This window comes from Crotalus tigris, unplaced genomic scaffold, assembly GCF_016545835.1.
Source record: "Crotalus tigris isolate CLP2741 ecotype Arizona unplaced genomic scaffold, ASM1654583v1 scf7180000019070.2622420, whole genome shotgun sequence".
Taxonomy (NCBI): Eukaryota; Metazoa; Chordata; class Lepidosauria; order Squamata; family Viperidae; genus Crotalus; species Crotalus tigris.
In genome coordinates this window covers 893596-917282 of record NW_024097360.1, presented here as the reverse complement: position 1 = coordinate 917282, position 23687 = coordinate 893596, and the positions used below count along the sequence as shown (strand labels likewise).

The 23687-nt window shown below is 39.2% G+C and overlaps 1 protein-coding gene across 12 annotated transcripts in view; it reads right to left on the bottom strand.

Moving 5' to 3' along the window:
- The window catches only part of PAK5 (p21 (RAC1) activated kinase 5), a 134922-nt gene continuing 111235 nt past the window's right edge, over positions 1 to 23687 (bottom strand). For 8 of the 12 annotated variants that reach the window (XM_039359439.1, XM_039359427.1, XM_039359432.1 and 5 more), the window contains 6 exons: positions 21712 to 22206; positions 17025 to 17158; positions 12268 to 12394; positions 8369 to 8494; positions 6735 to 6869; positions 1988 to 5780 (listed from right to left, as the gene is read on the bottom strand). In XM_039359439.1, coding sequence (XP_039215373.1) covers positions 5625 to 5780; positions 6735 to 6869; positions 8369 to 8494; positions 12268 to 12394; positions 17025 to 17158; positions 21712 to 22206 — 1173 coding nt within the window. In that variant the 3' untranslated portion in view covers positions 1988 to 5624. Of the gene's footprint in view, positions 1133 to 1987; positions 5781 to 6666; positions 6870 to 8368; positions 8495 to 12267; positions 12395 to 17024; positions 17159 to 21711; positions 22207 to 23687 lie in introns of those variants that run through there. The other 4 variants (XR_005558648.1, XM_039359436.1, XM_039359438.1 and 1 more) reach the window with 4 other exon arrangements.

Below are 23687 nucleotides of genomic sequence, written 5' to 3'. Positions count from 1 at the left end.
GTCAAGGTTGAGAAACACTGAGCTAAGTAAAGGATAGAGTTTTGGAAGGTCACAAACCTGATCACAATCACTGTTTTGTGGGATGATTCTTCAGAGAAAGAGGTTCAGTTTTATCCGTGGCTTTCCACCCATCCATTGAATTCAACCTCCCCTGACTAACGTGCAGATGTTTATTGGTGGCTCAGGATGGTTTAACCTTGGGCCAGGGTGCTGATTTGTGCACTGCCACTAAGCCATAAACTGGTTTGTTTGGCTTGGATTTAACAATATATGGGGAATTAGTCAATTTTGCTTTATTCCACAGACAATTAAAACAAATCTGACTTAGTGCAATGCAAGCATCCAGGAGAATGTTTATGGTGCATAAATACAGAAGTCCAGTGGAATGCTTAAGGCTGACTGCATTTATTCCTTAATGGAAAGCTAATTGCTTCAACCTCTGAAGTTCTGGTTACCCTAGGATTGGTCAGACTTTAGGAAGGAGGATGCTACCCAACTTTTCACTACTTCCCCCAAGAGCCCAAGAATTATCAGTTTGCTAGAAAAGGTGAAACTGTAGCATGCTGAACATAAGGACTGGTTAGATGAATGGAGCTCACGGTTCTTATTATATCATTCATTTCAGCGTTACAATTTAGGGAAGCTAGGAACAGAGCCCAGTTTGTTGGACTGTATTAAAGAAGTGGGACTCAAGTGTAGCCAGAAATTGAGATCTGATGGCTGCTTTCTCTTCTGAGGGGTTGGATATCGTGGTATGCTGTCCAGAGTCACTCCTGGCGAGATGGGTGGCCGTATAAATCAGAAAGTAGATAAATAAATAAATGTCACATTATTGCAGCAGTATACAGGTCAAATCAAATGCTTATACTAATTTTTCTCTCCAAAAACCAAGGACAAAATACCCAAAGGATTTAAAACAGGGTTTCATGGAAACAATTTTTTTATAAAACAATACAACAGTGTCATCATCATTACACACAACACATACATGCTCGCACACAGACTATCCTGGATGGGACACTGCTTCATCAAACAGTCAAAGGAGTCCTTTCCATGGACTTTCATCAAAGAGAGGCTTTCAAGCTTTGCAAAGAGAAAAAGTCAAGAGAGTCTTCCTTACAGATTTTTCACTCTGCAAAAAAAAAAAAAAATGTGTGTCCATGATGGCTTAAGAGTATGGATTTCTATACATGGGTTATCCTGGTAGAATTTATAGTTGTAACTGTCAAAGCTATTTCATAGGTTTTTCTCCTGCCATGATAAAGTTTATTTGTTCTTTCTGGTATCAGGTATCTGGAGTATATTTTCTTCCTTGAAGTAGCTCAGAGCAGCATTAAAAGGCCCAGCTCTACCTGCCCTAGGAAAACCCCTATTTGAAATCTTGGAAAGCAGTTACCAGACAATAGTATGGCTCACCTTGATCCTCCTGACTTAAGACATAGAGCCTTAACGCTTAGTTGGTTTAGTATTATGAGTGAATCTGCCACTGTAGTTTGTCCATCACTGATTTTGGCCTGTAAAGCTTTGAATGACCAATAGATATCAGCCAAGTCTTGTTTTCTTTAGGCCTTTGCTGCCATCTTGTGGACATTATAACATTTGCATCCCAGGTATGGTATCCATAAGTTTAGCATGTGGATGCATAATCCATGGCTCAAATACCCTATGTCGTGCTCAACCTGGGCACCAGAAGTCCAGAGCCCTTCTAGATTTCCAGCCATATATGAACAGAAAATTATACCAAATAACTGAGAAACAATTAACTGTATTTAACATTACATTAAATCACTTAGCATCTGACTTAAGCGCGTGTTGATTTTGGGCTGTGCCATCCCTACTGAACCATTCAAAGTAAATGTAGTCTATAGCCTGAAAAAGGTGGTGTCCTAATACTAGATGTGAAAATGAATATGGCTTGTTAAACAGACTATGGTCAGAAATTTTGACTTATCACAGTGTGCAAAGCTGTCCATGTAAACAATCTGAATGATTAGTAAGATGCAATTTATTATGAATTTACAGCAAAGCATATATATATTTAAATCTTATTTCAACACTGGCAATGAGACATCATCACCTGCCATATTTGGGACATTAATCTGAGGAAAGTTGAACAGTAGGTGGAGTGATGCATACACCTGTAACCTCCACCCCTTCACTATTGCTTCTAGCCAATCCCAGCAATCATCTATATGGGGTTATCAATCCTGAATATAAATTATATTCACCCGAATGGAGTTTTGAGAATTACCCAAAATAAAGATGGGCAACATAAAATTCCAGGACTTTATGTAGCACCTATTGTTTATGAAATCCTAGTATAACAACCAAAATTAGTTGGAAGTCGGGTAACCTGTACATTGTATGTATGTATAAATAAATATGGATTGGCAATAGCACTTAGACTTATATACCACATCATCATAATGCTTTACAGAGGTTTACAGAGTCGGCCTATTGCCCCCCAACAATCTGGATCCTCATTTTACTGACCTCGGAAGGATGGAAGGCTGAGTCACCCTTGAGTCGGTCAGGATCGAACGGCTGCCAGCTGGCAGAATTAGCCTGCAATACTGCATTCTAACACTGCGCCATCACATATTCACACCATTTTTAATGGAAATGATACTTGTGTAAATCTTAAAATGGCTTCTCTCTTAAAACAGACCCCACCCTACTCGCAGAAGGGAACCCCAATCCTGTCTATTGTATCATGCAATACCGTTCACTTTTGCATTACAACCACCTCATTTCTCTGCCTCCTCTCATCAAAAGATGACACTGGCAAACAAAATGTTGTGTACCCCCCATCCTAGATGTACTAATGCCTTAATTCTATGCATCTCTAATGAAAGAGCTTGGGGCCGAATGCACGTTCAAGGAAAGGTGGTGCATCAATGTATATAATGTAATGTGGGGTTCCAATTTGAATTTTTAAAGAAGCTATATACAGAATGGAAAACAATATATCTTCTTCATTAACAACTCATCACAAATCAGCAGCTTTCTAACTTTTGGGTTGGCTTCTCTATTATTACAATAGGTATCAACCAACTTACTGATAAAATGAAAGCCCCCCCCCAATGCAAAATACTGTGTCCAGAGACATTAGAGTTCGGATCAGACAATTTTCTTCAAGTGAAATCAGGTGAAAATAACCCAAAACAAAAAGCAAAATCGAAGTTAGAAAAGACATGGCTTTCAAGTTATACATAATGAATAAATAAATATTCCCCCCCGCCCAACTGACTGAAATAATTATGGAGCACTTAAAAAGGGCAAATCTCTCTAGGTCTATGGTAAACATGCAAACCTACCAAACAAGCAACATAAGATTAATTGTAGTTGCCATTGCTGAATTAACATTTCAAAGGGGTTTAGACAGCTTTTTCTCCTGTATGGCAAAACACATTAACCAAATTTTACAACACTTTGATTTAAACTCAGAAAACACCCACTTAGTGGTTGACTTCTAAAGCCTGAATAAAAATAATGAAGACAAACGGGAGGCATTGGAATTGGCACGGAGTCAAATGAGGCAATATCCATGTTGCTAGGACTAAGCAAAAATTCTCTTGCCTGCAGGTGCCCTGAGTGGGTGTCTGTCACATATGAAGCTAGAAAAGAAGACTCAAAGCTGGCAGCATTGTGTGTGCAACCCCAACTGTCTGCTGAACTATGGCTGCTGCTAAACTCCAGCTTATGTAGTTACAACTTGTGGGCAGTTCAGTGTTAGGCAGTGTGAGTGATGCAACTTGATGATGAAAGTCTGCTGTGTGCTAAACAGCTTTTTCATTGGGTAGCCTAAACTGGGAAGTGTGCAAAGCCTCCAAGGATATGTGAATGTGGGCCAGGCCGGTCAGGCCCTTAGTCTGCCTAGCTTAAGACTAGCTATAATGACAGGTGACAGCAGCTCTTTGGAATGTCCCACTTTAAGAGATTCCAGCCCTATCCAGGATGCAATGAAGATACTAGCTCTCAATATAGTATGCCATGGCAGCTGCATTTGCTTTAATGACCTTAAGTCACAGAACATGATGTTAGTCCACAAGGACAAAGGATAGAAGATAATTTAGGGAGAGGGAAAGAAAGACTAGTAGTTCCAGGCACTTCACTTGGGGTGGTGTGATGGCACAATGAAGCACTGGTAATGAAGTCACTGTTTGCGGACAGCAAGGGTGATGCTTAGTGCTCTGCTCCAACTTCAGGGTGGGCACCCAGACACATGGTGAATCATGGTGGCAACTCATAAACACAAGACAAGGAAGGGCTACTGGAATTCAGATGGGAACATAACCACTCAGCTAAAGTCATATGAAGTGAGCAACCGAATCCAGCAGCATACAGACATTGGTCTGTTTTGTAAACTGGTCTCATTTTCGATCTGGCACCATCCAATATTAGCTCTGGCTGGATCCATTGCTGGAATACAAGTCCCATAAGTTTTCAGCCAGCTCAGATAGGCCTCTGTGGGACAAATCACTCAGCATAGGCTGTACTAACACAATACATGTAATCTGGTTCATGAACTAACCCCTACACGGTATATGGATCCATAATCTAACCAAGTGGGTTGGTGTCATATAACTAACTAATTCACAAAGAAATTAACAAAGAGCAATGTCAGCAAGCTTAACAAGTGTGAAAATGACTGCTAGATCTTTCACTGACCTGGTTAAGCATGTTGTACACAGCCAGAAATGTCATAGTTATTGGTGGCCAGCCAAATTTCTTCTTGATTAGCAGATTTCTCCTCCGCTCTTCTTAACTGATCATATGCTTGCCACCACAAAAGAGGTGATACTTTCATCCAGTTAATACAGAATTGTGACACCACCTTTTCCATAAGCATGAATAGATTTTTCCAAGTGCTTATCACTTCAAAACAACATTGAAAGCTTGAAATTTGTGTCGATGAATGGAGGAATAAATACAGCATTGGCCAGCAATTTGAACATTTGCAAAACGTAGCCATTTTTGCCTGAGACACAAATCTAATCAACATTCTAAGCTGCACATGTGTGCTTGTGCATGTATGTTTGCTTCTCTTCAAAAGAGATAAAAAAGTAGGAAAGCTCTCGTTCTAATACTTGCTAAATAATACCATTCACCTCCACTAGCAACTATGACACCAAAGTACATAAATTATCAAAAGCAATGTACAGAAAATTACAAATTCATTTCAAAATACATCACATTGCTATAACCGAGATAAAAAGTGCTTCTTGGGTTGTTTTTCGGGTTTTTTTTTAATTCAGAAAAAAAGTCTCTTTTGAAGCAGAAGTGTTGTTCTACTTTGATCTGCAATAAAAGTTTGGCCTTCCAAAGTTCCCCCTGCCTCACCCCAAACGGGATGGTTTAAAATCAAAACCTCTTGCTCTGACTCAGGCCAAAGATATTCAACCATGGTGCATTTCAGCCAGGATTACTAACTGCCGACAGGTCAGGTATTAGCCAAGTTACATCTCCACTGTGACTCCTTCACGGTATGCTGAGCCATGTCAGCAGTGGCATTATTTCTCACTGGATCACTGCTGCTTGCTGCTGATTTTGGCAGCACCTAACCTCATCGCTTCACTTGTTTCCTGGAAAACAAATAAACGGATAAACAAAAGCAGCTGAATTTAGTGGTGCCGATACTGCCTCATGAGAGGCACTATGCAAGATGGAGGCCCAGCCAGTTTCAGAAATGGGTGTCTCAGGAGTTCTTGTGCTGATCCTCTCTGTGAAGGTTCCCTCACCAGCATCAAGTCTAAAAATCCACGGAGAACTGATGAAACCTAGGAAAGACCAAACGACACTGTGAGGCCACTAATGCCTAAACCACACATCAGAAGATTGGGGCTTGCAGACCAAAAACAGATTTCAAAGTTCTTTCATTTAACACACATTCACTTGCTCTCAATCATACCATGGCAATGATTTACATGGGGAGAAATTTAGCTGGCCCCAGTAGGAGACCTATCTGTTTCCCCAAGCTTTGAGTTGAACCTATGCTGCATTATGAATGATATAGTTGCTGCTGCTATTGCCACTTTATGTAACACATGTGATTGATATTTCTGAAATGTTTCACTTTCACTCTGAATTTTTGCATGGTTTTATTATTTAACTGTACCCTCTTGGGGATTTGCTATTAATTGAAAGGAAGCTATGGGGGGAGGGAGGCTCCTATTCATGTACATATTCTTATCAGGGATAAGAGTTCTATGTATAAAAATTATTTGTTTTCTTTATCAATTAACAATAGGACAACTGAGAATATAAGGTATAACTACAGTGTTATCAGTGCAAAACCCTAAATATTTATCTTCTCTTTTGCATGGTTAACAGAACTGAATGTTGCATATAGTTCACCTTTTTAGAACGTATTGAGGAAGAGTGATGGCTAAATGGAAGGAGAAAGGCAGGTATATAAAGTGTTTCTGCTTAGAACATGTTATATAAATATCCCACTGAAATATAGATTAATGCAGAGTTAAAATGAGTTTAAGCCTACACTTAGACAGCTAAACGGGCTCACATAATCTTGTGCATGGGCAGAAAGAAAACTTGCACCATCTCATCCTGTCTGCTTGAAACAGTCTTCTTGGTTGTCTACATGTTGAGGTACTTCTGGGAACATAAACAGTGAGTTTGGGGTTAGGTGCTGTTCTGGGGCCCCACCTATTTCAGCTAAGATGCTGCAGAAGAAGGATAAACACAGGATTCAAAGGAAAGGTGAGCATTCCCACCTTGTGTAGGTCCTTCACTCTTGGCGGTACATTGTCTCGGATTCTACGCATGGCCTGGAGGGGGGGCTCATTGAAGTAAGGCGGTTCCCCATCTATCATTTCTATCACCATGATGCCAAGAGACCAGATGTCCACCTGCAACACAGAACCAATTACAGTGCAAATAAGCTGCATTAACCATAACCTTATACAGATGTTTAATCCTCGTCATTTTACCCCACTATTTTTTTTTTTAAAAAAAGGTCATTTGTGGTTGGCATTGCAGGATTCTGTCTTAAGATGCTGGTGACACACACATCTGATTTCAGGCTGGCCATACATTTAACTTCAGTAGCTAACATTGCCTTGTTCTCACCTGAAAACATTTTCTATCAAAATGTTACCAAAAATGAAGCACAGAAAGAGATGGAAAATGGCTCACTACTTCTTATAATGTTCTCTACCAGATCCTGCACTTCTTCAACGATCACCTGAAAACAACCATTACATCAGGTTGCGACAGGTACTTCCTATCTTAGCAAACCAGGATATTCAACTTTTCTTTCTCCCAAGAGTTATTATTGTAGCTGTTCATTTTAAGAACTACTATGCAATTCTGAGGGCTGTTTGCTTGATTCACTGCTTCTCTCGTGCTGCCCTTTTTTTCTTTTGTGTGATGTTATTCAGACAGTGACTGTGTTTATGCAACATGCAGACCTTGGTCACATAAAGACCTAGCAGATGCATTCATAGATCATGCTAAGTAAATCTGGTGAGCCTCAACCTTCTTCAGGGTTTGTGTGCATGGATGTGTGTATGCAATCCCAGCCCACTTGTTTCTTTATGGATTAATGTATTGTATAAAGCCAGAAAATGATTAACGCAGTAACCAAATTAAACATATTGTGTAAAACAGAAAGGCAATCTTATTTTTATCAATGTTATGGGAACTGCTCAGAGAGACTTTTTCTTATTTGTTCTTTATTTATTAATAGCATTTATATGGCTGTTTGGTTCAAACAATATGCCTCTGGATGATGTACAATAAACCAAAACACAATGTTAACAACTACTAGCAAAAAACAAGAAACTATCATTGCCAATCAGGAGCACAAATTTGTTGTACTCCTCTGGACAGGAATTCCAATCATCCTGACTCAAGTGCCCAAGGAAAGAATCAGGTTTTCATTGTTTTTCTTGTGGAATACTAAGTAATAATGTTATGTATGAAATAACTATCCCTGTCACTGCATTCTAGATTAAGTCCAAATGGTCCAGTTCCAGTTCTAGACCCATCCCACCCAACCAAAACTGTCTGGACCCAAGCCTGGAGGGAGGAAGAGAAGTTCTGTTAACACCATGCCTCCTATTCATAACTCCCTGAATCAATCCAGAAAGATATCATGGTTGAAGATACTGTAAGTCACCAACAGGTCAAAGAGGGGCCAGGAGGGACGCATTACCTCCATCTTGAGTCCACCAAAGGTCATTGTGTAATCAAATCCATCTCAGTAATTTAACTCAGTCTGGATTCAGACTGGAAGAAATATGTTCAAGCTGAATTGCTTTAAATAAATAAATATTTTTTAAAAAGATCATTGTTTTCCAAAGATAATCTATGTTGCTGAATGGAGTAAGATTATTATTTTGCTCACCTCAGTTCCATAAGGCAATCTTGAAATCACTTCAGGTGCCATCCAGTATGGAGTTCCGACAAGTGATTTTCTTTTTGGAACGTCTTTTGAAACTTGGGCACAGAATCCGAAATCTGACAGCTTTATCTGAACAATAAATAACACATCACACCGTACAAAATTAAACAAAGTGGGCAGTGAATAACAACTGCATTTATTGAGCAGATTCATAATTTGAATTGTTCAACATAATCAGATGGGGAACCTTTTTCCAATGTAGGACAGAAACTCTGTATCTGTTGGAATCCTTGACCACTGCTAAATGCATATACAACTAGTAATCAATGGAACAAAAGTGTCACTTGGAGAAATTTTCAGTGCTGAAAAAGAAATTCTTTCTTCCCCTCTCTATGCTACCTCCACCGAGTAGAATAGGAAGCACTTGCCAGAACAATATTTCAGGGACCAATAATAATGAGATATTCAGAGAGCAGTTCACTAAGGGCCAAATGGAATTAGGTGAAGATGTTAAAAGTTATTAGGCTGCAGGTTCCCTATCCAATTAACCATAAGATGATGAGCCGAGGTGGCGCAGCAGTTAGGGTGCAGTACTGCAGGCCACTTTAGCTGACTGTGTTCAGCAGGTCAGCAGTTCAAATCTCACCGGCTCAAGGTTGACTCAACCTTCCATCCTTCCGGGGTAGGTAAAATGAGGACCCAGATTGTTGGGGGCAATGTAAATATATATATATACATTGCTTACTAATGTACACCGCTTAGAGAGTGCTTGCACTTAAAGCGGTATATAAGTCTCATAAATAAATAAATACAATAAATAAATAATAAAGTCTCTACTTGAAATTATATCAATAGCTCATTTTCTAGGATTTCAATACTTTCTGCCCAATGATAAACATAAATTGTTTTTCAGCTGATCACAACGAAAGCATTGTCTTGCATACCTCTCATTTTCTCTCATTAAGGGAACTTTTTCCTCTAGTTTATGGAAAGAATTATTTTGACAAGGAAGTTTCCTGCTGCTCCTCTTCATGCACAATTTAGAAGTTTTAAATCGCATGTAGTTCTAAGAGTAGAACTGTCCCACAAAATTCAGGAAAATGCGAGTGTTTTATAACCGCCTTTTGCTTTGCAAATTGATTCACAAAACATAAACTGAGTAATGCAAACATAAATTAGAATGCAAACTGAATAAAACATTTCTTGTTTATTGGTATTAACTGCTACTAGCTTCCACCAACTTTCAAGAGTTTATAGTAATAAAATCAAGGGGATAAAACTCAACTGCTTCTAAGTAGCACTGTAAACATACATGGGGGACTTCTTCAATTTCAATACAATTCAATTCAATAAATTTCTAGTATTCTTCGTTTGAGGGGAGATGACAACTTTAAATAGCATCAATTCATGTTACACCTATGTAAAAGTTTGCTTGGTCCACACTTAAAACAAACAAAAAGGTTGCCTTTATCAAGTCATGGCAAAAACAATCTAGACCCCCTCCCTGTGCCTGAAGCAGAATAATGATTGAGCCTTGAGTCTTGGGACTAAAGTGGATTAGATTAGATTAGTAGCTCATTTATCATGTCAGGATGCAGTCTGAGATCAGAACAGGGAGCTATCAAAATAATTAATAAGGAAGCTTTCTAAATGTTTGTACGATGGTGCCTCACATTTTATTTGTGGCACTGTTTATCTTATTTTGGCATTACTTTTCATGCCTTTTTTTGCTTCTTAATTCAACATCAATCAAATAAAAATTAGAAATGATTGTTCCTATTTATAAAACCATAGCCCAGCCATACGTGGCATAAAAAGGTTCTTTTTATACCATGAAAGGGAGACAAAACAATGGATATTTTTGAATGCCAGATCAATTTCCCTTTATCGAGTAGAGGAAGCTTTTGCCCATCTTCTGCATCTTGAAATATAGAAAAGATGTTTTTAAAGTGGAGGGGGCAGTGGAATCAGATGATTATACAACTGTTCATGACAATACGTGCATCGCAGACAATGAGCGTAATGAGGCATTGTGTGCATATTATTAAGCAAAGATCAGGGGAAACCAGCCAAAAAGCATTCAAAAATGGTATTCTCTTCTTCTTTTTTTTAATATCCTCCCTGAATATATGCAATTTGCAAGTCAAGATACTGTAGATGAATCTGTCCGTTTTTAATTTTACTCAATTTTTATTTTAATTTATTTATTTTATTTGGTGGGGCATATATGTCACTGCATTACTGCAACACTTTGCAAATGTTGCAAAAATAATGAAATCATTATGAAAACACGCATGCATGTTTGTCAGCAAATCTCTCCACCACACATAATAATAATAATAATAATAATAATAATAATAATAATAATAATAATAAAGCAAGTCTCTTAATTTGCGTATCTTTTGCCTTGATTTTTCTCAGTTTTTACATGCTCAATGTTTCTAACATCATTTCTGCGATAAGCACATTTGTTTGTTTGTTTTAGTTGAAGTCCCAATGTAACATTCTGAATATTCTGAAAATGTCAGGATTTTGATGCATAGACTGATTTGGCTGGAGGTATGAACCGGGGCAGTTCATGTATAAATTCAGGCTGAGCAAATTTTCCCACATCTCTTGGTAAATGATGGAAGCTGCAGGCAAGCAATGTAAATTTTATGGACAGGTTGTTAACATGTTACTGAAGTAATCCGAAGTTTGACAAAGCTGTAAGTTATATCATTGCTTTGTGTTCAGAAAAAGAACCATTTCATGAGAATTGCATTGCACTGAAGGCTAATGCCACTGCTGTATCTTGAGCATTAGGATACAACAATTAGATATTGGGAATTTTCCTAGAGCAAACAATCAGAGAAGGATCACTGCTACTTCGATGGATGTAGATCATTTATTGGCTAGCCTCCCATGCTAAAAAAAGAAGGGCCCAATTACCCAAATTTAAATTGATATGAAAGAAATTCTGCGTTTATTTAATATATTTGGATTCTGTAAAGTTTATACTTTTGTAGCAGCTTAAAGCCAATATTTAATTATTTTAATTAGGCAATAATCATTTTAACCAGTAAGCAAATAAGTGTTTAAAATATCAGAAATACCTACAGAATCTTGTGTTGTTGTGTAGCGCTATGAGCAAATTTCACTTTTTCTGAATTACTTATGAGTCGAGCCTAGTATTCCAAACTGCTCCTCTACACAAACAGTGAAATGTATCTGTTTGCTTATGTGTTAGACATATCATTGTCTACATTTATTTTTACATGCTTCGAATTAAGGTCAAGTGAAATATGTTTGCTCTAGATTGTGTTGATCTAGTCCTCCCATAATAACTATACTTTTGCATTGTTTACATGGATAATTGCCTGAAGATGGTAACAGAGCCAATGGGAGAAAAAAATGATGATCTCTTGATTCGTTTTCTAAGTCTAGGATGTTTAGTGACCCAATTCACAAACTCATACCCATGAAAGTTAATTTACAGCTAGTGTTAACTTTGTGAATAACTTCAATGTCTATTTTGCAGTTTTATATTTTCTTCTAAAACTTGTTAACTTTTCTCCAGCAATCAGTAGAGAAGGCTTAAGACAAACTGTTGCAAGTGATGTTCTGTTGATGCTTTTCAGATGTCTTTTATCAGCCCTAACCCTTCCCAAAAGCCACAACGCTAACCCTGTAAGTGAACACAATCGACTGCTTCAGAATAGCATGGGATCCGTGTAACGGGATCAATGCATGGGATCAGGGTAAATTCTGACTGATATTTTGAGATGATTTCTACCCAGCAACTTGCAGTCATGTCAAGTTTGTTCATTATCTATTTTTTCTGATGGTGATTAAAATCCCAATCCATTTTTTGATGATTCCAGTTTAAAAAAAAAGCCAGAAAAAATGAAAAAAATACTTACTCGCCCATCACTAGTGAGAAGTATAGAGTCGCTCTTTATATCCCTGTGAATAACGCCTTGATTGTGAAGGTAGGCCAATGCTCTTAGAACAGATAGACAAACAGTAGCAATCTGTTCTTCATTCATTCTGGAATTTGGCAGGCAATATAGGAAAAGAAATGTTGTCACATGTTTACTGCTGGGATATGTTTTCCCCAAAACGTCATTACAAAAGATAACATTAACAAAATATTTCTAATGTTTCACAATAAACAATGAAAAAAAACCTCAGCCTTTTTTCCTGAGGGATCTCTCATAAACTAGAAAGTAGATTATTGCTGATCTCAAGAAGTCTATATGTCTAGTAGAGCAGCATTACTTTGACTGGCAGAGATTTTCCCGGTGTTGGGAAAGGTCTTGTCCATTACCATGCTATCATAAAAGAAACTGAATTTGGTACCTTCTAAAGCCACTCTACCTCTTCTGTAACAAATTCTTTAGATGATCTCCTGAGAAGTTGTGTATTTTTCCTCCTCCCACCTGCACATGCCAAGTTTTTGAGATGAATGACTGAAGGGCACCTATGGAGACAAAGCTGGTCTGGCAGATGCAGCAACGATAGCTTGAGGTCACAAGGCCATTGCACCCATAAAAATGGGATGGGGAGTAGACAATGTCCAGTTGGAGCATAAGCAGGTAGAAACTCACAATGGTACCCAAGTGGTAATGGCTAATTGTCTAGCGCAGTTCAGGTCATGAATAGCTCACTCAATAGGGTTAACATTTCATAGCAACATGATGCTTATGTAAAAGTTGCAGATACTTTGATCAGATCTTCTAGGAAGCTCCTGTAATGCTCAAACAGCAATTAAGGAGTGCATCTAATGAATCTAATCCTAATGACAGCATTTAAGGAAGAGTTTCTGCAAACATCTGTTTGCAATTATACGCCTGCCAAAATATTGGTCGGGCGAGTAATATTTCAGAAAATAGACCTTAGTGAAAGCAATGGGAATTTTTAATATGTGGGCTGAAACCAATCTTAAAAATAACCCTGGTTCTGCAAATAAAAGTCATAAAGCAAATGAGAAAATTCCCCCATTTTTAGAACAAAACAATTTGCTATTCAAAACTTGATATGAAAATGTCCAAATTAAACAAAACTAACAAAAGAGACTATTTGTAGCTCAGAGTTGAACTGTGAATGCTTGGTGCTCTCTGAGCTTGGATGGCTGTTTACAGATATATTGTTAACAGATTAGATAACATCTCCAGTGCTAGAAGGGAACGGAGAGAGCTAGAAGCTCTCTTAAACAATTAAGATTAAACAAAACTGTGCAACCGATTGCCTAATAGCATGAATCCTAAAAGTAGGGTTAACTTTTACTTTATCATATCACAGATAGACATGCCATCCAAATCTCAAATCAAAACCTTCGAGGTCTAACAGCCTTGAATTTTTTAAAGTTACCCAATTGATTGCACAGGTATGGTGAAAGTATAAGAGAAGATTAGCTGATAAAGTACCACTTTGGCTAGCACCTCATGAAACATTACATAGAACAGAGATGAATATGGAATGTAAATGGATGACATATCAAGACTTATTGATATTTGAAAAAAGATCAATTTAAGATAAAGACAAAAGAACAATTAGTAAGCGAAGGATTTGCTTGTGATTGGTTTAATTATTATAAAATTTTTGAAAGATTTAAATTTGATAAAAAAAAACTTGGTTTCACAGGAACTAAATCTGAACTGGATGTTGATTTATGTTCTGGAGATGATCACTTGATTTCTAAAATATAAAAGGTTACTCAAAATGAGCCTACCGTATTTCCCCCAAAGAAAATTCTACCCAGAAAATAAGCCCTAGCTTGATTTTTGGGGCTGGGCCTAATACAAGTCTACCCCAAAAATAAGCCCTAGTTTTAGGGCAAGGCACATGCCTAAAAATCAAGCTAGGGTGGGGATACAGCTTAATGTTGCAGCCAGGCCTCCCATGGATCAACACTTGCTTCGCTGGCCCACTTCTTCTGAGGCCAAAGGAGCAGCTTCATTCTGCAGTTGGCAATGGAGCTCCGGCCTACATTTCGGAGTCCTAGGCCTTTCCAGAAGGCCTCTGCAGTTGAGAACCAAGCTATGGATTCAATCTGTAGCTTGGTTCTCGGCTGCAGAGGCCTTCCGGAAATGCAGGCCGGAGCTCCATTCTCAGCTGCAGAATGAAGCTGCTCCTTTGACCTCAGAAGAAGTGGGCCGGCTGGGGAGGGGAGAGACGGTGCCACTGCTGCGAGGTGAGTGGAAAAGACCCACCCATCCTCAAAAATAAGACCCGGTGCCGCTTTTGGAGGCAAAAAAAAAATTAATATCGGGTCTTATTTTGGGGGAAACATAGTAGAAGATGAATATGTTAAAGAGTGTATGGTAAAATGGGCAAAACAAATGGGTATAATATAATGCAAGATAAATGGGAGAATGTATGGACGAATGGACTAAAATTTACATTAAATTACAGTTTGAAAGAAAACTTTTATAAAGATAGGAGAATGCCTCACAACCCATACTTTTTCCAGGTAGTCCTTGACTTATGATCACAACTGAGCCCAAAATCTCTACTGCTAAATAAGACAGTTGTTAGGTGAGTTTTGCCCCATTTTACGACCTTTCTTGCCACAGTTGTTAAGTAAATCAGTGCAGTTATTAAGTTAGTAACATGGATATTAAGGGAATCTGGCTTCTCCATTGACTTTGCTTATCAGAAGGTCGCAAAAGATGATCACGTGACCTGGGACACTGCAGCCGTCATAAATGTGACCCAGTTGACAAGCGTCTGAACTTTGATCACGTGGTCATGGGGATACTGCAATGGTCATAACTGAAAATGATCATAAGTCACTTTTTTCAGTGCTATTGTAATTCAGGTCACTAACGGAATGGTTGTAAATTGAGGACTACTTGTACATGTATACTCCAAACATAGTAGTTTGATAGGAACCGATAAATATCTCTCCTATCCCCACTTCCCATTGAGACATAGGATTTATACCTCTCCGTGGAGAGGGGGAGGGGGAGAGGCAGAGAGAGGGAGGGAGGGAGGGAGGGAGGGAGGGAGGGAGGGAGAGAGAGAGAGAGAGAGAGAGAGAGAGAGAGAGAGAGAGAGAGAGAGAGAGAGAGAGAGAGAGAGAGAGAAGCTAGCCTGCTTTACACTACACACTCACATGTATATCTCTCAAATCCTGTTGGACTTTCCCATTTCTATCTGGCCTTTCTTAGCTTGCTGAGACTTGCAGGATGGTTTTAGAATAGGATTGATTTCAAAGTGGAAAATATAAGGCAAGTATCAAGCTGAACTACATGACCAAATATAAAGGGCAGTCCTCTGTTTCAGAAAGCTGCCCTTTAGATTTATTTACTTTATTTTCTTGGTTTAGTTCTTGAGTTTTTCTTTGTAAAGCAAAGTTGTAAGCATAAACACATTTTTTTTATCCTTATGAAGCTCTTTTAGATTGGCTGCTGTTTCAGGTTTGTCCCCTATATTGTTCTCATTGGAAGCTAGACAGTATTTTATTCGGAAAAAAAAGAGACCACTTTAACTACTGGAAAGTGTTTTAACTAATTACTGGGGTATAGATACGTTATGAAACGTACAAGAAGTATTCAACTAAATTATGCCTTTCTCCTCTAAAGCAGTGCTTCCCAAAGTTTTTCCTTCATTATTCAAAATCACTTATCAGAAAGTTTTATCGAATTCCAAGGACCAAGCTATAAGTTCCTTCTTTCAGCACCATCATAACTTTGAACGGTCACTGAATAAATGTTCACGAGTCAAGGACTACTTAGATTTACGTTGAATTTTAACTATTCTTGCCTCTCTTTTAAATTTTTATATTCAGTTTTTATGTTTTCAACATTTTATTTGTATGCTGCCCAGACTCCCTCTATGAGGAGATGAGCTGTTTTCTAAATTTAATAAATAAAATAAAAACAGTATAACTGAATGATCTTTATGTCATTTCAACAAATTACTGGTAATTTTATTATCAGTTTTGTTTTAATAGGAAAACTCTGGGAGACTTTCAAATATATTTTAGTATCTGTGACAATCCTTAAAGTCAATTTAAATTTCCCTAGTGCGATGGGTAACGGGTTCATGTCTCGTTACCCAAAGGAAAAAAAAAATTTAACCCAATTTTTGGTCATTTGCCCAAATTTGAGAAGAACTGCTCTAAAGCATACCAAAGAGCTTCATTTATGCATTTAACAGCATATTATTATCATTCAACAGAGAAAAAGTCAGATTTGAGAAAGATTCGGGCTAATTTTTCGGCAACAGAAGAATGCATCCAGTTTGGAAATTAAACCTGTCAGATCAGCATGGACCTCTCCTTCATTATGTTACCGTTTTATCTGTCGATACTGTCACAAAACATATTTAGTAACTTCCAAGGTTGCTATAGAAACAGTCGAGGGAATCAGTGCGAATAACCAAAATGGTTATCCCTCTTCCCCCTCCTTTGTCCCTGTTGTTTCAAAGGGCGAAAGAGTGAACGAGAGAGGCGCTTGCTGCCCTGCCTTCAGAGAATCCCCTTTGCATGAGGGGTCAGTGTGGGGATTCAGACGCTCATGCAAGGCTCTGCCTGGGGGAAGTTTCATTCATTTCAGCAGAGAGACCTCATCTGCTTCGGTTCCCTCATCTTAGAGACAGGACCCCTTAGCAGTGGTTTTCTACAAAAGAGCAAATGGCTAGAAGGCAAGACTTGGCCACAGAACGAGCTTACCGTGTGTGAGTCACTATATCGGTCAGAGCACCACCTTCCAGAAACTCCATCACAACCCAGAGCTCGTCTCCCACCAGGTAACTGTTGTACATGTCGACCACATTTTCATGGTGATAATCTCTCATGATGACAACCTGGAAGAAGAGCAAAGGCTGACAGTGCAACATAGTCCAGGGGGTTTCTCTACTTTCCCTGCTCATTTGCGCCAAATGGGAGAGAATGTTCAATCCTGTCATTCATGTTTGGATGCTAATTCTCAGTAGAATAATGTTGAATACAGACTGGCTAGAAATGAGAGTCTGGGGTGAAAAGGAGCTTAGGTAGAATTGTTGCTGGATCCTTCCCTTTCTTCATAAATAGAAATGAAGAAAAAAAATTGGTGCAGGGGTTCTCCTATATATACCAGGTGTGTAAAACCGGAATTTAGGACAGGCATGACCACTCGTGCAGGAAAAAGGAAAACAGCCTTGTCAACAGCTATGGATGATAAAAGGATCTTGACATCTGTTGACCAAATGACCAGCAGTAGCTTGCTGCACCTGATCCTGTTGCATTTGAACAAACAGGCTTTGGGGAAAAGGTTGGCTTACACTGGTCTTTGGAAGTGCACAGCACTATTTTTGCTGAATCAGATGATCTTATCTAAGCAACACACTACAAGCATGATCATCCTGCGGTCTGATGCCATCAGTGGTCTTCTGTTAATCCTGTCGTGCACGTGTGCATTTGGAAGAGAAGTTCAGAGGAAGGATGCTGCTCAGGGCCCAGCAAACTATTCACCTGCAAAAGGTCCCACTGAGGCACAGATATCTTGGGCATCTTTCAGGTAGGTCTGAAACCCTGGGGAGTTCAGACCAGCAGTTCACCAATGATGACCTCACCAAGCAGTTCACCGCATATGACCTCTCCAAGGGAACACACTGGAGATTTCCGTGGAGGGAAATGACACAGCCGTTGCAAGCTTTTAGCTCTGAAAATGGCAGCTACAACCTAAGCCAGATTTATGCGTTAAGAGGCATCAGGGTTGGGCAGATCTTTGAGGGAGTGTTTTGTGTCATCAAACAGCTGATGCCAACTAAAGTTTGAATCCCAAATTTAATTCTGTTTTTTAAAAAATTAATGTAAATGATGGTCAGTTGTAATTACATTTTGTCCAGTTTGGACATCATGCAAACTGTTGTTACTTTCAGCCAGAAACAAGAAGGGAACCCAGGCATATTTCAGAAGGAGGATGTATTCCATACTTAGAACTAGCAAAATTATGTTCATTGGCATATTCCAAGCTCCAAATAGCCATTTCAAGTGTTCCAACAATGTTGTCCCTACCTCAGAAAAAAAAAGTACAAAGAAACAAAGCCTCTTTTGAATGTTCCAAGTCACATAAATGGCATGTGGCTGACTGGCGCAGCTCCTTTTCAAATTCTTCCCATTTTTAAAAACATGTTCTGCTGCTGCTACTGCAGGCACCGCATTCATTTTTTGAATATTGCTGTCTGAGAAACTGCCAAATGCAGACTTGCCTTTATGCATTAGAAAGAAAAAAGTCGCAACCTTGTGACCGTATTATCGGTGTTAGATTGTTCATGGGTTGTATTTGAAACACTTCCTCTCTTTCTCTCCATTCAGAAGACTCTATAGAACTGATGCTATTGTTGTGCTATTGGATTGTTATGAATGGTACTGACAACTGCTTTTTATGAACTCTTTGTAAAAGCTGTAGTTGTATCTATATCTGATTCTTTATCCGTTTTGAAAAGCTGGGCCTAAATTTGTACAATAACAAATCACATATTCCAGTTGGCCAAACCCAAGACATGTTGATTTCTATATATGTGATCATCCTTTCCTTCCAGCCCCACAGTATAATGTTTGCTCTGGTATTGTGTGAAGATAAAATATCCTGGATAGTATTAATTAGTGTTCACGTTTATTCTTCTCTGCTCAGCCAACAGGAAAAACAAAAACGAAGCAGAGTAATTACTGTTCTAGAAATCCTAAACATTCAGATGCCTGGTAAAACTATGGTGAGAAATGAAACGCTACCCATATCTGAGCAGAAACTGATACTTTAACTTATTTGACTTATTTCATTAATTTAAAACAATCTCATAAATCTGATCAATTCTTCTCTATCAAATAAGATTTTATTCTGCCACACAGAGAATTTCCCTTTGAAGGCAAGTTGTGCGACTTCTCATTTTAAACTATATTTATCAAGGTCATAAATTTGCTCTAGATATTAGAAGAAATGGATGGTGTCTGCTCAGAAAGTGAGGCTCAATTCCAAACAAGATAAATATATAACTTTATTTAGACTTTTAATGTATCTTAAGTGAGAATATGTCTATCTTCTAGGATATTTGAACATCTCAAATTTTATTTTATGACTCTTTTTCAAAACAAATAACACGATTCTTCCCATTTTATTCTCACAGGGTTTACCCAAATCAGAAATATTTTGTTACCAGAATTAAAAGTAAGCTGCTGACCTCACTCTTCATCATGTAGGAAATTTGACCAGATGATCTGCTGAATTTTAGTTTAATACTAATTGTGGGCCAATGTTGTGAATTGAACCTGAAAGTAGTAGATTGGTTTAAAGATGCTGGCTTCCAAAATTTCTTTTTCTCCAGTTTCCCACACCTGCCACCAACAACAGTTTATTTTTCTGCTAGCAACTTACATCTTCTAGAGCGCAGGTCGGCAACCTGCGGCTCCGGAGCCGCATGCGGCTCTTTGAGCCTTCCCCTGTGGCTCCCAGCCTCCTCTGCCTTTGCAGAGAGAGACAGAGACAAAGAGAGGCAATTGCTCTCTCTCTCTCTCTCTCTCTGTGTGTGTGTGTGTGTGTGTGTTTTGTGTGTGTGTGTGTGTGTGTGTGTGTGTGTGTGTGTGTATGTGTAAAAGAGAGTGCACTCACATTGTTCTCCGAGGAGCTGAAAAGCTTTCTGGGCGGAGCTCCTCCCTTTGCTGCGTCTCTGCAGGAAGCAGGAAGGGCAGGAGAGAGCTAGCTAGCCCAGCTAGGCTGACTCAGGAATTCTGGGAGTTGAAGTCCATGAGTCATAAAAGAGACGAGGTTGCCTACCCCGGAGGTTGTTGGACAACAGCTTGAAGCTTGCCAGGTGAGCAGCAGATAGGAGGGGGGGAGAAAGAGAGAGAGAGAAAGAGAGAGAGAGGGAGAGAGAGAGAGTGGGGGAAGAGGAGTGGCAGACCAAGGGCAGATAGAGAGGGAGGGAGAGAGACACAGAGAGACCCTTTTGACATCTAAAATGAAGATAACACTGCATATATCCTTTTTTTACCTATGTGTGTATGTAATTTTATTCTCTTAAAGCATTCTCTCGGTGATCATTGTTTTAATAGTATGGATATTCCCAAGAGTCATATTTTTACTTTTATTTTTAATGTGTGTGTGTGTGTGTGTGTGTGTACACAACACTCTCTCTCTCTCTCTCTCTCTCTCTCTCACACACACACACACACACCTATAATAAAGATAAAAAAGGATATATGCAGTGTTATCTTCATTTTAGATATCAAAAGGGTTTTGCGGCTCCCGGTGTTTTGTTTTTGGTGAGAAACGGGTTCAAGTGGCTCTTTGAGTGTTTTGGGTTGCCTACCCCTGTTCTAGAGTCATACTGTCATTGTGCTAACAGTAAGGAGGGCAGCTTTTATACTGCATCAGTGATGGCTGGGTGATGCTATAAGATGCTTTATGTCATTGGTGGGCGAAAAGGCCCAGAGTCTGCCTCACTCTGACCATATAAACTTGTTCCCTGTTCCCTAAAACTTTGCAAGGAAAGTGAGGCTGAGAGACAATGACTGACCAGGGAATTCGGAAGCTGAGTGAAAAACAAAATCAAGTTTTCCTGGTTTATGGTTAACAGTCTAACCAGTATATGGCATTAACATCTCTGCACTGAGAGCCTTCAGATTAAGATATACAGGCAGTCTTCGACTTACGACCACAATTGAGCCCAAAATTTCTGTTGTTAAGTGAGACGTTTGTTAAGTGGGTTTTGTCCCATTTTACCTTTCTCGACACAGTCCTTAAGTCAATCACTACAGTAACCTGGTTGTTAAGTGAATCTGGCCTTCCCATTGACTTTGCTTATCAGAAGGTCACAAAAGGGATCACGTGAGTGTGGGACACAGCAACAGTCATAAATATGAACCAATTGCCAAGCATCTGAATTTTGATCAGGTGGCCATGGGGATGCTGCAAAGGTCGTCACTGTGAAAAATGGTCGTAAGAAAATTCCCACAGAGGAAGAGTTAATACATAAAATATTAGCATGTGCGGAAATGGACAGGCTCACAATGATATTAAAAGACAAATGTGGATCAGTTTATTATGAAACCTGGGATAAATTTTACCGCTGGAGAAATTTGAAGAGGACGGTCGGGATTAAAGATGAATGTTAAGATAGAAATACGTGTTATTTTAGTATTGTATATAAAACTTAGATGTATATGTAGAGATGAAGAATTGATTGTAAAAAGTGGGATAATCTGATAAGAATGTATATACTGGAATGTCACGTTAAATCCAATGTTTGTTTGTTTTTAACTGTATTATAAATAAAATTTGAAAAAAAAAATGAATTGTTCTAAGTCGAGGACTACCTGTACTGTAGGGAAATAAATTAAGGTCACGAAAGAATCTCCTTATGGTTCCAAAAGTGCCTACCTCATTGAAGAGCAATTCCCTCCTCTGCTGTTTCCTGAGATCCATTTTTTTCACCGCCACTTGCCTTCCCGTGTGCTTCTCGGTGGCGATGCAAACGATGCCGGTGGAGCCTTCCCCGATCTTGATAAAGTTGTCCAGGTATTCCCGTGGATCCCCTGGGCTCACCACCAGTTGCAAAGCTGCTCGGAACTGCTCGTGCGAGACCCGTGAGGGTTGTTGATCTGAGGTGGAACCCCAGCTCGGCGGAGGGTAAGAACTTGAAGTGATGCTGGGGGAGCTTGGGTAAGAAGCTGTGGAAGTATAATGTGAGCTGGGCTGCAGAGAAGGCTGGTGGTTAAAGTGAGAGAATTTGTGATAGAGAACTGAGTACTGATAACCACTACCTGAATAGGTGGCTTTGCACTGACTCTGAGGTAGCTTTGTTGGGCCTCGTGGATATGTGTCTGATCCAGAAAGGGGTGGACTTACTACTATCTGTGCTCGATCATAATCCAGCTGTGGAAAAAGGCACATCAAAGAGTTAACGTTGTTTTCGGTACAACCGTTTGTTCCTGAACTAACGAGGGATGCAAACATTTGCTCTTTTTAACTTTCGTCTCCAGGTGGGTCGCCATCAGACTGTCTTACTAGTTGCTTAGACGTCTTTGGAAACCCACGTTCTAAAGGTATCTTGTTCAATTAGTTCAATGTTGCCCCTTCATCAAAGGCCTACTTGTTGTCTTCTCAAGCAGGGCAGAAGACATTGATCCAAGGGTAGGAGAGAAGCAACCGACACCCCCCCCCCAGAACTGGCTTTCAAAGCATGGATCTAAAACTTCTGGTGGCCCAAACTGGGCAGCCTACAAGCAATCACCTTTTAGGAACAGGGTATCATGGCCCACTAATTTGTTACATTGAACCAATGGTTTGATTGAAAAAGATTCCAGTTCTAAATCCAGTCTTTCTAATCTAATCAATGGGATAGTGTTTAACAGGAAGAAAATCCCTAGCCTCAATCTTTGGAGAGCTGCTGACAGAGTAGACAGCTTTGATCTGATTTTCAACAGAGCTGATTCATGTGGAAGTCCTGGCTGGTTCCTTTTCAAGATGTATAACCTCAGACTCCAGTCAAGTCAAAGAGACTTTCTAACCAGAGCAGAAGATAACTGCTATGGCAGACTCAAAGAAGGGAATAAGAGGCAGGATTAAATATCTATGGAGTCACTATCCAGGCAAAAACCTTTTTTTGAGTTTAAATGTAATGACACAGTCATGAAATGCTTAGATTTCATTGTATGAAATACATTCTTAGCTTTAAAACAACCTGCGACCCCTTTGTCTCCAGTTTTGCTTGTTGATGAAGCCCTTTAAGTTCATGTTTACAAATTCCAGCAGGAAAATTCAGATTTGGGGTAGCCTTTTTTACTTCCCCCTTCCTGAAGATGCTACTGACACTAAGTGTCCTTAGCCTCTTTAGGTTCTGCTAAACTATGACACCCATCCCGACTTGATAAGTAGCAACAAAGACAGACAGACACATAGCATCACTAATGATCCAAAACATTTTCTGTATGTTTCTGAATTTGGGTAATAAATGGCATCACTGGGTTTCAGTAACCTGGGAGGATGAGCTCCAGAGGCCTCATGACCTTGGTATCAGGGTAACATGAGTTGCCTACTGGTCTCTTCCACAGGTGGTTTTTGGAATACAGGTCCCACCCAATTGCAAGGTATTCTGCAGAGACGAGGGTACAGGGTCTGTCAAATGGACTTGACTTGGGTTTCAATTCTCTTTTCTGTAGGCACAATGTTGAAAACATCGCCATAGATCAGGTTGGGGCAACCCAAACAGGGCCACAGATGGTTCCTCTCTTTCATTTATTTATATAAAAATATGTGCACCACCTATTTCGTAGGCTTCAAGGTAGCTTACAACATTACAGAAAACAACATAGAAATGTCCATGAAAATAAATATGGAGGGTATCCCAAATTAAA